At 44.6% G+C, this 15204-nt stretch overlaps 1 protein-coding gene across 1 annotated transcript in view; it reads left to right on the top strand.

The window, feature by feature from the left end:
• The window catches only part of LOC124796290 (cytochrome P450 9e2-like), a 70323-nt gene that overhangs the window by 14379 nt on the left and 40740 nt on the right, over positions 1–15204 (top strand). Inside the window, exons 2-3 of the mRNA XM_047260410.1 lie at positions 3186–3573; positions 12610–12747. Coding sequence (XP_047116366.1) covers positions 3189–3573; positions 12610–12747 — 523 coding nt within the window. The 5' untranslated portion in view covers positions 3186–3188. The remainder of the gene's footprint in view (positions 1–3185; positions 3574–12609; positions 12748–15204) is intronic.

Raw genomic sequence — 15204 nt, 5'->3', positions numbered from 1 at the left:
GTACAGACATATTACTACATTTGTCACTCATAAGGACGTAGAAGACGAGACTAGTATATGTCAGCACGCACAATGGTTTGTGGAGAAACTGAACTGCTTTTGACAAAGCAGGGTGTGGCGAAAACCAATGTGTGTAACAGCGACCAGAGTTAATTCAATGTCTTCATCACCAACACTGCATCACAGAAGAGAGAAAACTACAGCTAGTGTGCTGAAGTCTGTACATAGTTCTATCCACAGCTACACAACTGATGCGGGCTCATCAAACAGGTTGTACATCTGTCTTCAACAGGCACAAGACACTTTCCGCCCAAATATTTTAAACAAACTTGAAACAATCTGCCCACGGAACGCTCACGTGGAGGCAAGCAAAAATGGAAAAATGATTAAAGAACGCAAGAAACGTTTTCTAACTGCAGTCTTTGGAGAACAACTGGAAAAGAGACTCTTGCTGTCTGATTCCTGGTCAGGTCACACAGATCGTACCCTTCTAAACGCAAAAGTTTTGCAAATAAAGATGTTATGCCGAAGACATTGCCATCGAAAACCACAAAATGTTGCCTACTTCTCGATGTTTACTTCTTACGGTAATATAAGCTCTGTATCAGGACTGCTAATTCTGTAAGGCTACAATGTGCCACACCGCAAGTGAAGATACGTGATTGTTATTTCATCATCAGACTTCACTCTGTGATTTACAAACAATTTTGTGGACCGAAGTATACCTCTATGTTGTGTTAGGTTGCTGTCGCTTCTGATGAGAACAACCCTATCACTAAACTGTTCACAGTAACGCTCTCTAAAGCCTTCCTACTGATAACGAATCCTACTTGGTGAAAGACAGGTTATTACATTGACATACCCATGCATCATTTGAAAATGTAATTAGTGTGGCTTTTGATATTGGACTGCTTAGTGCGAAAGTGATTTTGAATGTAAAACAGTGGCTTTAACGAGAGGTGCTCTGTGTTCTCTTCCACTATATTTTAACCACTTCATCGGAAACACGAAACTGCGCTATGAGGATGAATATAAGCACTGACAGGTGCGTAGCATATGTGTGTTTTCCGGTATTATAATTACTTTAAGCAGAGGGTTTTTGGCACTGTTGAATGAAAATGTAATGATATACTGACGTCATTGAATTACGTATAGTTTCCCTCCCATGGTATTAATATCTTTTTCCTTTTTTTCTCTGTATTAAAATGGCACTTGTGGCGGAAAGCAACCTTTTGCGTGGAAATGACACATACCACTGTTTTTTTTAGGATCGAGTGTTATTCTAGGCATGGTTTCGTACGGCCCCGAGCGTTCGAGGTCAAGGGTGTCCCTTGTAAACGGACTACACCTGTCAGTATAGACTAACCATTTTGCGTCCATACCTGTACACCTCAACTGCTGCCTATGGGAAGATAAGCAACTATGTTTTACTTTTGCCACATGTACTTGGAGATACTAATTAATCTGAAAACATATTACTCTTAATAGCTACAATTATCAGTGTGCTAGTAAATTAAATAATGTTCAGTACACTGTCCTCAGTCACCTAACTCACTAAAGCGCTATATATTCATAATTATCTAGCATAGAGCTCGTTTGCGGGCCCATATTTACTGGAACAACTTGTTTCTACTATCACACACTGATCAGCCACAACATTATGACCAACGACCTGCTATCGATATGAACCTGTCCAGGCGATAGCAGCATCATCTGGCGAGGAATGACTGCCAGTCAGACACAAATACATTGCATTTAGTGTAACATAAGCGTGCTGTCCGCTTGTAGAACGGGGAAGAGGTGTGATGTATCTGAGTTTCACCGAGAAGAGACTGTGATGGCGCGTAGGCTTAGCACGAGCATTTTGGAAGCTGAACGGCTTGTCGGGTGTTCGAGGAGTGCTGAGGTGAGTATGTTCAGCACCTGTGGAAACCCGGGCTGGAAACGCATCCAGATGGCGTGAGGCTGGGCGGCCACCGCTCATTAAAGACGTCGGACGTCGGAGGCTGGCCAGACTGGGGAACGAGTCAGATTAGAAGATACATATACACACATGAATAGTGCTAATAACGTTACTGAAATTTTTACTTCTACACATGCAACTACATTTAGCGGTACAAATTCTTTTTTTTTTTTTTTAACAAGTTCTGAAACAGAAACTCGTCCATGGAATAGAAGTAGTTGTCCAAAAGAAATGATTTTAAGCTAGATTTAAAACTGGATCTGCTACCTGCCAGACACTTTATGTTGTTGGGCAAATGATGAAAGATTTATGTTGCTGAATAATGTACTCCTTTTTGAGCAACTGACAGCTTCAATAACGGATAGGAAAGGTCATTTTTTCCTCTAGTGTTTTACGTATGAGCATCACTGTTCTTCGCGAATTGAGATGGATTACTTATAACGAATTTCATTAGTGAATATATGCACTCTGATGGTAAAACAGGACAGGGGGCGAACTGCAGCAGACAACCCACGCGTGTGCCAGTCTTAACACTACAACATCGGCAGCTACTGCTGAAATGCACACGTCACCATCCTCACTGGATGCTGGCGCAGTGGTAGAGCTTTGCATAGTCTGATGGCTTCCGACACCTTCTTCATCTTGCCGTGGAAGGGCGCGAGTGTGTCGCCTCGCAGGACAGCGGCTCCTCGGCTGCTGTACCACGAGGCGGAGACGAGCCGGCGGGTCAGTGGCGAGGCCTGCTGGGCCCCCAACTCGCCAGATCTGGACCCGACTGGACACACCCGGGATGCGATTTAACGTGGTGTGACGGCTCATCGTCGTTAGGTTACTCGTGTGTGCAGGTGTGGTGGTAGGTCCCTCCGGCGACCTACCGAGGCCACATTGCTTCCAGAGCCACGATGTGTCGCCGCTGTTGTCCGTGCCAAAGGTGGGCGTACCGGGTACTAGGTTGGTGGTGACAATGATCAGTGCGTGTCTTAACCCTGGAGACTGCGTTCCTGCTGCTGATATTCGATTATAGAAAGTGAGTTGATGAGAACACCACGTACACAGTCGAAAGGCAGCATCGAGACAAACTTCCCTCTTTGTAACGGTGGTAGTGTCGTGTTTTTATATTAAGTATTGACGGAAATACATCCTTTTAAAATCATCATTTGATTTATAATCAATGCGCATTTTAATTTTTGCCTAAACGATCGACTGCTGGCGATCCCTGCAGGACATGGCGGCCCACTGGCTCGCGCTGTGTGCGGCCCTGGCCGCCGGCGGCGCGCTGCTGCTCTCCCTGTGGTGGCGCCGCCACAGCCGGCGCTTCGCCCGCCTCGGGGTGCCCTCCGTGCCGCCGCTGCCCCTCGTGGGCAACATGCTGGACGTGCTGCTCTGCAGGAAGTCCTTCACCGAGATCGTCCGAGACCTGTACCAGCAGCTCGACCCGTTTCCGTACGGTGGCGTCTTCTCCTTCACGATGCCGGCAGTCATGGTCAGAGACCCCGAACTGATCCGATCTGTCACCGTCAAGGATTTCGACCACTTCACCGACCACATGGACTTCTTTACGACTGACAAGGCCAATCCCCTGCTAACGAGAATGCTTTTTGCTTTGAAAGGTAATACGCTCACATACACTATTAACCATTAAAATTGCAATACCAAAAAGGATAGCAAATAATAAACCTTTCCTTGTTGTATGTTTACCATATAGTAGGAACAATAGATGATTAAATTTTAAAATTTTGCACATGGTTGATGCAGCAGCTGTAGGATAAAATATTCGTGAATAAATAATAAACAGCCTGTCAGGTGACAAGTTTTATTTAAATCCCTTCACTATGGTTTCAAAGTTTATGAAATATCTTCTTCATGAGAAAAAGAGTGACTAAACCGGTTAACACTGAATACATCGTAAGTTATACATACTACACTAATGAATCGTTGCGAATACAAATGTTATTCAGCCTTATTGCGTCGGATGTTGTAGAGGAGGTGCGTTGTATAGCTGAACGGTGTCAGTAAAATATAAAATTCACCTCCACAATATTAATAACATGCACAACATGGTGCTCGTCATTGAACAGTACTTCACCAACGTACAGCTAATGCACTAGCCTCATTTACGTAACGCTTGAGCTAAGGAAAGCTTCTGGCTAGAAACGACACTACGAGGTCCATTCAAGTTATAAGGCCTCCGATTTTTTTTCTAATTAACTACTCACCCGAAATCGATGAAACTGGCGTTACTTCTCGACATAATCGCCCTGCAGACGTACACATTTTTCACAACGCTGACGCCATGATTCCATGGCAGCGGCGAAGGCTTCTTTAGGAGTCTGTTTTGACCACTGGAAAATCGCTGAGGCAATAGCAGCACGGCTGGTGAATGTACGGCCACGGAGAGTGTCTTTCATTGTTGGAAAAAGCCAAAAGTCACTAGGAGCCAGGTCAGGTGAGTAGGGAGCATGAGGAATCACTTCAAAGTTGTTATCACGAAGAAACTGTTGCGTAACGTTAGCTCGAAGTGCGGGTGCGTTGTCTTGGTGAAACAGCCCACGCGCAGCCCTTCCCGGACGTTGTTGTTGCAATGCAGGAAGGAATTTGTTCTTCAAAACATTTTCGTAGGATGCACCTGTTACCGTAGTGCCCTTTGGAAAGCAATGGGTAAGGATTACGCCCTCACTGTCCCAGAACATGGACACCATCATTTTTTCAGCACTGGCGGTTACCCGAAATTTTTTTGGTGGCGGTGAATCTGTGTGCTTCCATTGAGCTGACTGGCGCTTTGTTTCTGGATTGAAAAATGGCATCCACGTCTCATCCATTATCACAACCGACGAAAAGAAAGTCCCATTCGTGCTGTCGTTGTGCGTCAACATTGCTTGGCAACATGCCACACGGGCAGCCATGTGATCGTCCGTCAGCATTCGTGGCACCCACCTGGATGACACTTTTCGCATTTTCAGGTCGTCATGCAGGATTGTGTGCACAGAACCCACAGAAATGCCAACTCTGGAGGCGATCTGTTCAACAGTCATTCGGCGATCCCCCAAAACAATTCTCTCCACTTTCTCGATCATGTCGTCAGACCGGCTTGTGCGAGCCCGAGGTTGTTTCGGTTTGTTGTCACACGATGTTCTGCCTTCATTAAACTGTCGCACCCACGAACGCACTTTCGACACATCCATAACTCCATCACCACATGTCTCCTTCAACTGTCGATGAATTTCAATTGGTTTTACACCACGCAAATTCAGAAAACGAATGATTGCACACTGTTCAAGTAAAGAAAACGTCGCCATTTTAAGTATTTAAAACAATTCTCATTCTCGCCGCTGGCGGTAAAATTCCATATGCCGTACGGTGCCACCATCTCTGGGACGTATTGACAATGAACCCGGCCTCATTTTAAAACAATGCGCATGTTTCTATCTCTTTCCAGTCCGGAGAAAAAAAATCGGAGGCCTTAGAACTTGAATGCACCTCGTATGAGATTACAGGCGAGGAGAGTTTGCACTAGTGGATGACCTTTATTACACTAAACTAGTTTAAAACATTAAAAATTAAAATTATGGCATTTGAGACAAGATCATGTTTGGCTACGTACTAACATAAAATTTACAACATGACAAATAATTAATAAGTTACTGTCAAGGAAAGTTATTGTGGTAAAATCTAAGAATATAAACTGTAAGTTATCATAAATAATAAACAATACAATAAGAAGATGAAGGGGAAGGGAGGAAAGGAGGAAGGGGAAAAGGGGGGGGGGACAAATCAAAGCGGTAGGCAGCAAAAACCAGTGGGAGAAAAAGGAGGGACTGTGCACATTTGCCCCACCGTTACTTAGCAGGTCCTTTTAATATCTAACTTTGAAGGGTCTCCCTGTCTGGTGCATGTGATGATTAAATTTGTAGGTGATCTGAAAGAAGATAGGAAGCAAAATATCACAGAGCAGCCTCCGGCAGCAAAAAAGGGCTCAAATCCAGCTAGCTTCGAGCTGGACTGTTCAGATAATAGATTCCATGCTGCTTCATCTCGATGCCAGAGTTCATCAGTTGTAGAGGCTAGTGAATGGTGACATGCCAGTCTCTCGGCTAGTGGCTGAAAGATCTAGAGAAAGCTGTGCCCAGGGCAACAGCCGGAAACCCTCTGTAGCAATGTTGGTCAGAACAACAATATCTCATTGCAAGATAATGTCACGGAGATCTCAATAGTAGGACTCATGTCACCGGCCTCAAAAAGTCGAAAATGTATCACATGCTCTCCAAATTACTGTTTGCGTGAACCAGAGGTGACCACATTGTATACTGTGTCATCATGCCAACGTATTGAGCCGAAGTGACGATGTCGACAGAAACATGACAATGTTCGATTTCTTGGGAGCGTACACACACAGACATGACCGTCGTGACGCTGCACGCAGAAATGGAACTTTTCTAAAGACGACGCAGGGCCACTTTGGAGTCCAGAGTTGTTGCTGGTCGCACCACTGTAGACGCTCCTCTCTCTCCTCTCAACAGCGACCGCCACGCTGATACTCCATCGTGCTCCAGACTAGCTCGGTGTGCATACTTGACTAGCTACAGCCAAGCCCATTTCGTGACCAAGGAAACGTGACGAGGCTGTGCGATTCTGCATGTCCAAGCGATCAATATATCTGTCAACCCAAGCACTGGACGTGTGGAGCTTTCGAGAACCAGCATGGGGTTGAGTACGATCCCCCTGGACCCATCGATTCCCTGCTCACGTGACAGTGGTGGGGTCCCGATCAACGAGAACATCAGTATCACTGAACGATAAACCGCACTCTTGACAGACCATGATCCCGTCGCTAGGAGAGGACACGCCGCTAACTGAACATCGTGGTATGATACTACCAACAGCCTTCATAACAGATTCTCACTGTTGGCAGTGTCACCTGATGTTCACTGAATGAAACTTGTCTTGACCATAAACGTACCTTACCCTAGGACGCTGGAGGGGGAGTATTCCTTACTGCTTATGTTTGCCAGGGTTAGTCATAGAAAGTTTTCCCTTTGAGTTATTGAATATTGTACGAAACGTTAATTGGTCATCAATTCTGCAGGTTCAAAAATGGTTGAAATGGCTCTGAGCACTATGCGGCTTAACTTCTGAGGTCATCAGTCGCCTAGAAATTAGAACTAATTAAACCTAACTAACCTAAGGACATCACATACATCCATGGCCGAGGCAGGATTCGAACCTGCGACCGTAGCGGTCGCTCGGCTCCAGACTGTAGTGCCTAGAACCGCACGGCCACCCCTGCCGGCTAATTTTGCAGGAATGTCGTCCTTTGAAAGAAGAAAAATGAAACTTTTAATATGCGTTCAACAACCCGCACTCTCCCCCATCAATTAGGTTTCCATGATACAGAAAAATTTTCTGTGTAAGATTTTTTGTTTCCAATGCCTGAAACGATGCAAGTCTATGTTTCTTGTTGGCTGGAATTCTTGATAATTTCCGTAATCAGTTTATTTTCAGAGAAAGTGTTTGTTGATGACATTCGGCTGTATTTATCTTGTATATTTCCAGTAAGTTGCTCCAATTCACTACTGTTCACATCGAGACTCAGAAATGTTTAAAAGAATACGTGAACCATCTTTGGAAAGATTTTTGAACGCTATTTTAAATGAAAATTCTAACTCAGGGAGTGAAAGTGAAAGATGGTGTTACGGAGTATGATTCAGATCGGGAAAGTAATGTGGACATTAGAGATGATGAAGACGATGAAGGTAATGCAGCGTAAAGTAGTGACCATCGGCATGTAACTTTGACCAAGTTTGAAAGAAGGTATGTAATCACACAGCCCAGAGTAAAGTCTTAAATTACACAGTCCAGAATACCTAGGAAGTCTCTTGCTAATATACATAAATAAAAAGAAGGTTTTGCATCACCTCGGTTCCGAGAGTTCCGGAAACTGTACAGAAAATTGGAATAGAGATCAACACAAACATCATTTCCGCCCTTTTTATTGCTCATGAAAACCGCACATTGCATGTTGTACCACCATACAACGAGACCTTCAGAGGTGGTGTTCAGATTGCTGTACACACCGCTACCTCTAATAACCAGTAGCGCGTCCTCTTGCATTGATGCGTGCCTGTATTCGTCGTAGCATACTACCCACAAGTTCATCAAGGCATTGTTGGGCCAGATTGTCCCACTCCTCAAAGGCGATTCGGCGTGGATCCCTCAGATTGGTTGGTGGGTCACGTCGTCCATAAACAGCCCTTTTCAATCTATCCAAGGCTTGTTCGATAGGGCTCATGTCTGGAGAACATGCTCGCTACATTAGTCGAACAATGTCATTATCCTGAAGGAAGTGATTCTCAAGATGTGCACAATGGCGGCGCGAATTGTCGTCCATGAAGACGAATGCCTCGCCAAGATGCTGCCGATGTGGTAGCACTATCGGTCGGAGGATGGCATTCATGTATCGTACAGCCGTTACGGCGTCTTCCATGATCACCAGCGGCGTACGTCGGCCCCACATAATGCCATTCCGAAACAGCAGGGAACCTCCACCTTGCTGCACTCGTTGGACAGTGTGCCTAAGGCGTTCAACCTGACCGGGTTGCTTCGAGACACGTCTCCGATGATTGTCTGGTTGAAGGCATATGCGATACTCATCGGCAAAGAGAACGTGATGCCAATCCCGAGCGGTCCATTCGGCATGTTGTTGGGCCCATCTGTACCGCGCTACATGGTGTCATGGTTGCAAAGATGGACCACGCCAGGGACTTCGAGAGTGAAGTTGTGCGTCATGTAGCGTATTGCGCACAGTTTGAGTCGTTAACACGACGTCCTGTGACTACACGAAAAGCATTATTCATTATGGTGGCGTTGCTTTCAGGGTTCCTTCCAGCCATAATCCGTAGGTTGCGGTCATCTACTGCAGTAGTAACCCTTGGGCGGCCTGAGCGAGACATGTCATCGACAGTTCCTGTCTGTTTGTATCTCCTCCACGTCCGAACAACATCGCTTTGGTTCACTCCGAGACGTCTGGACACTTCCTTTGTTGAGAGCCCTTCCTGGCATAAAGTAACAATACGGACACGATCGAACCGCGGTATTGACCCTTTAGGCTTAATTGAACTACAGACAACACAAGACGTGGTACCAGCTTCATGGTGGAATGACTGCAACTGATCGGCTGTCGAACCCCCTCCGTCTGACAGGCGCTGCTCATGCATGGTTGTTTATATCTTTGGGCAGGTTTAATGACATCTCTGAACAGTCAAAGGGACTGTGTGATACAATATCCACGGTCAACGTCTATCTTTAGGAGTTCTGGGAATCGGGGTTATGCAAAACTATTTTTGATGTATGTGGCAAGGGAGGAGTTTGGAGTAACTGTTTGGCATTCTCTTGGAGACGCCTTGGCGTTTACACGTAACATGCTGAATGTTATACTAAAACATTCAAATGAAGAGGTAGTTAGGTTGAATGTCACTGCTACTAATGAGAAACCATTGTACTTGTTTATAGGAATACTGATACAAAGGGTGCAAATAAGGACAATTCAGTCACTTTACACTATCTCCGATCAAATCCAACGTGTCAGCCTGTTTACAAGGATATTATGCCAAGATAACGTTTCAAGAAACTTTACAGGACGTTAATCCCTCAGAGAACGAGGAGAAACCGGGCAAGTATGGCATCACTGTACGCAGTAGACAGACACGTCACTAATATGGAACGCTATGCAGTTAAAGTACAAAGTTTGTCCGAGAAAGAACGATTTTCAGCAGCTGTCGTTAAACGTCTGGCAGTGTCTGTGAAAAATACTGGTCGAAATATTACTACAGATCGATACTACACATCGGTGGATTTGACGGAAGAGCTACACCAAGGCTATATAAATTTACTACAGCAGGAACTCTGCACTCAGACAGGAAGCATATTCCAGGTATAATGAAGAACGCATCAGATCGAGATCTATATTCATCATTGTTATTGTTCAAGACCTAACAACTGGTAGTCCACAAGTTATTTTGGTATCCTACAGAATAAAAACAAAACCTAGTTAAAAATTGCTGATATTATCAACAATGCGCCAAGACTAAAGCACTGAAGGAGGAAAGAGGTACAAAACCCACGTAAATACATATTACAATTCCACGAAAGGTGGAACTGATACCATTGATCAAATGGCTCTTGTGTACGCCTGCGAGAGGGGAACAAAGATATGGCCTCTATCAATGTTTTACTCTTTCATCGATATCTTTGCTATCAGTGCAAACCACAAACTTCACCCAGCAACATCCAAGATGGAACGAGAAGACTCATAGCAATCAGAAACTTTTCCTTCAACGTGCTAGGTTGGAAGCAGTGTATCGACAGGTAGCAGGAACAAGTATTCCGGTCGGAGCAACCAGAGGTGGCGGTCATGTGAGCGTGAGATGTGTTTGCTTCTATGAATGAATATGCGTGTGCGTGTGCGTTTCGTTTTCTTCAGCAGGCTTCGGCAGAAAGCTAATGTTGTGTCTTTTCGTTGTGCCTGTCTGCGACTCGTCCTGTCACCTTTATGGTAGACAGCAACTGTCTTTTCCATATAGTGTTCATGTTCCAATCTGGGGTTTCCTTTGTTTCATTTTGACAATGTAAGCAGATTTTTAAACAAATCGTCCAGTCGGTGGAAAGTATTCCACAAAATAAAATCGAAGAAACGACAACACCTGGAGATCAGCCTCCTGTAGGGAAAGGCCTGTACCCTTTTTGTGCGTAACAAGCTAAAACAAACAAGAAGACATACAACATCTAAGAAAACCAAAACAGTATTGTGGACCGAGTCATAATCACGTATGTAACACACATTCAGAAAGAATTGTGAAGTGTGTCTCCTGTCACGAAGCTGAGTAGTAGTTTGTGTAATATATCAGCACAGTCATTTGTATTTTCTATTGTAACTCGCCAATTTTTATTTACTCGCCTAGCATTTACAACTATTAACAATATTTATAAGTTACTGCCTTAGTTATAATACATAAACCTCTTGAAAGTTATAATTTTTTATCAGTAGATTATTTTAATGCCAGAGAGTTCACCGACACCCCGCGCCCCCTTCGGCATCCGTTACAGACGCAAAAAAGCCTGGGCGTTGCAATCTCCTCCCTCCTCCCTTCTTCCATCTATTGTACGCATTAAACAATTTTTTCACATTTTGGTATATCATACAGTACTTTGATTTTTCACATTAACAAAGCCGAAATTTCATTGTTCTCGCCTATTATACAAAAATACGTCCGATCATACCCTGCGGAAATAACAATATTTCAAAGGGTTTACAATTTTTCTTAACAAATGAATTCCTACTAATTTTCGTTACATTATTAATTTCGATTATTATTTCATAAATGAATCCAGAAACAAACATAGTTAACAGTACAGGATTGTGTAATTAATAACAGAAATTTTAAGCGTGCAAATAGTTCTTAACTTCAAATGTTTCTAAAAAAATTAACTGTACATTCAGAACTAGTACTTATCGATTATAAAAGCGAAACTAAAATATTTTATAAAGTAATTCCTTTTCATAAATCTTAGCTTGAAATATAACATACTGTGTATAAAATTGTATGAAAGATTTCAGAAAAGCAACTGAGATTATACTGAGCTCTGCAAAGTTTGAAAAATAATACTGGCACCGACAACTACTATTGCGGAAAAGTAATGCTAGAGGAGGATGTCCCGTCACATCGCCGTAGAGTTACCACAAGTTTTGTGGTTCTCTTTTAATATTAATGTGAATCATCTGTGTAGCACAAGATGATCAAGATTATAATGTTCTGGGTTCTGTTAGTCAATAGTTTTCGAGGTAATCATATATTTGTGGAGATACTCCACATGGCGGTGTCACACCTACTTCTACTCTGGATCATAGCTGCTAGTCTAAAAAATTGACAAGGTAGTGTAGTGACGGACGTATATCGGAAATCACTGCTCCTAGTTGCTCAGTGTCGTTATTTCGCCTTAATAAAAAACAGATCAACAATAACACAGAAGTAACTCGCAGTGTAAACTCGCAAAATTTTCGGTTCACAACTCCACAGTCGTATTTCAGCCAATGCTCCAAATCTTCATACTGCACCACGAGCTGTATCGTTGAAAGGGGCATGAACAAATTCCATGCTTTGCACAAAATAATCTGAAAGTCCGCTTGCGGCGGTTGATACCCGTTACTTACAGCATTTAGTTTCTCATGTTGCAATGTGGGCTGAAGATCCGGAATATCGCGAAGAAATGTGACGTTGCCAGCTAGGAAGTGGGCGGCAGTACAAGGACGTAGCGTCGTCGTCAAAGCGGGAGGAGGCGTCAAAGGGGTGCGGACCCGCCCCCCCCCCCCCATCCAGTTTTAAGTTAATCCTGCACAGCATTTAATAAATAAAAGCATTAGCGTCCCTTACTGTCATTGTAACTGTGCAGCTAAATTTATTGCAACATTATGCTAAATCTTTTCTGAATATGATTCAAGCCGGTAAGTACTTTAGTATGAAGTAGGGAGCCCTCTGTACATTCAATCTGTCATCAAATACGTTATTTTTAATCGATGTTGAGCTGTTCTTCCGACCTATGTTAAAGTAAACAATTTTTTAAATGGAAGTTCTATGTACAACACGTTTCTGCAGGGAAGGAGTGGCACGACATGAGGACTACTCTGAGCCCAGCCTTCACCTCTATGAAGATGAAAAACATGTTCGTACTTATATCAGAGATTGGGCAGCAGATGGTCCGGCACCTAACGAAAGAATTGGCAGAGTTGAGAAGTGAGTGTTTACACGTTGTATTTAGTGTAATTGCATGTGTCATATTAAACTGTCGACTCTTCTGTTACTATTGCAGTGTCGCTGACTAAGTCAGACAGCAAGACTGTCCTTAGTAGCAAAACAAGACAGTTATCCTGTTGCAATAATGTGCAGTGTTTATGTTATTGTCGTCACTTTATTGTCCTACATTTGTCTTCTCAACGTAAAAAAAAAAAATTAAAGCTTACTTTGAACAAATGAAGATACGATCGTTGACGAACACATCGTTCTGCATTGGATTTAAGAGACCACATTGCTTTGATCCAACTGTCAGCTTTCGAAAAGACTTGCCACTATATTTTTGATCGCACACATAAATCAGATTTACTTCACTTACTAATCGTTTATCACTTCCAACACCTAAAACAAGATATGCGCTCTGGAAGTAACTGCACTGTGTGCAACACTTGGAGGAGGGTACTTTACACCACTGTTAATCCCCAGCCTTTCGGTTCCACGTACATATGGAGGCGTGAAAATAAGAATACATTCCTCATTACGTCCTTACAGAATTTATGCGAATACGATGAAAGCCGCTGCAACATTTTACGATCCATATCAAATACTGATTCTCAGAATACAAAGAACAACATTTCACTAACATAAGAATGTAGCTCAGTTTCTACACCAATTTCATCCTGAAAATTATTCAAAGAAATAACACATAAGAGTCTCGAATATAACATATTCAGTATATGCTGTATAATTTTTCTATAATTAATTCAATAAGTGGAAATATGCCTTCCGCTCTTTCTACAGTTTATGAGGATCACCACTCCCCAAATGGTCTAAAAGGGGTTTACGCAGCCAAAAGCCCCGTCCCTTCTCGCTGTGCTACACTACGACGACAGGAAGACACGTATGCCTGTCTAGCCGATGGGTACCATCGTTTTAGCCACGGGTCATTAGAGCACTCGAGCACCAACAACTGAAAGGCTGCCGCATCATCCAGAAAAATACCCGTTACGGGATACCGACGCCACCACCGTTCTGCACCTCTATCTCTGTCACAGAGCACAGTGATTAACAGGAGTGCAGGAACACTACCACTGGACGAGTTTGTCCGGACAAGTAAGTTGATGTATGAGTTAGTCCACATCCATTGCAGGATACGGAGTCTCAGAAACTACAGAAGGAATTAATTCCAACAGCTCATTGTTCAGACGGGCGGTGGACATATTTTTCTGTGTGGGGTTTGACATGGCAATGTATGAGGGCCCCTAATCCTCTGCTATATTCGCAGGAGAACGATGCAGGAACCTCCACCCCGATCATGTACATACATTTCTGGAAATTGAAATAAGAACACCGTGAATTCATTGTCCCAGGAAGGGGAAACTTTATTGACACATTCCTGGGGTCAGATACATCACATGATCACACTGACAGAACCACAGGCACATAGACACAGGCAACAGAGCATGCACAATGTCGGCACTAGTACAGTGTACATCCACCTTTCGCAGCAATGCAGGCTGCTATTCTCCCATGGACACGATCGTAGTGATGCTGGATGTAGTCCAGTGGAACGGCTTGCCATGCCATTTCCACCTGGCGCCTCAGTTGGACCAGCGTTCGTGCTGGACGTGCAGACCGCGTGAGACGACGCTTCATCCAGTCCCAAAGATGCTCAATGGGGGACAGATCCAGAGATCTTGCTGGCCAGGGTAGTTGACTTACACCTTCTAGAGCACGTTGGGTGGCACGGGATACATGCGGACGTGCATTGTCCTGTTGGAACAGCAAGTTCCCTTGCCGGTCTAGGAATGGTAGAACGATGGGTTCGATGACGGCTTGGATGTACCGTGCACTATTCAGTGTCCCCTCGACGATCACCAGTGGTGCACGGCCAGTGTAGGAGATCGCTCCCCACACCATGATGCCGGGTGTTGGACCTGTGTGCCTCTGTCGGTCGTATGCAGTCCTGATTGTGGCGCTCACCTGCACGGCGCCAAACACGCATACGACCATCATTGGCACCAAGGCAGAAGCGACTCTCATCGCTGAAGACGACACGTCTCCATTCGTCCCTCCATCCACGTCTGTCGCGACACCACTGGAGGCGGGCTGCACGATGTTGGGGCGTGAGCGGAAGACGGCCTAACGGTGTGCGGGACCGTAGCCCAGCTTCATGGAGACGGTTGCGAATGGTCCTCGCCGATACCCCAGGAGCAACAGTGTCCCTAATTTGCTGGGAAGTGGCGGTGCGGTCCCCTACGGCACTGCGTAGGATCCTACGGTCTTGGCGCGCATCCGTGCGTCGCTGCGGTCCGGTCCCAGGTCGACGGGCACGTGCACCTTCCGCCGACCACTGGCGATAACATCGATGTACTGTGGAGACCTCATGCCCCACGTGTTGAGCAATTCGGCGGTACGTCCACCCGGCCTCCCGCATGCCCACTATACGCCCTCGCTCAA

The sequence above is a fragment of the Schistocerca piceifrons genome, chromosome 4 (genome assembly GCF_021461385.2).
Source record: "Schistocerca piceifrons isolate TAMUIC-IGC-003096 chromosome 4, iqSchPice1.1, whole genome shotgun sequence".
Taxonomy (NCBI): domain Eukaryota; kingdom Metazoa; phylum Arthropoda; class Insecta; order Orthoptera; family Acrididae; genus Schistocerca; species Schistocerca piceifrons.
This window is presented reverse-complemented; position numbering and strand designations above follow the sequence as displayed.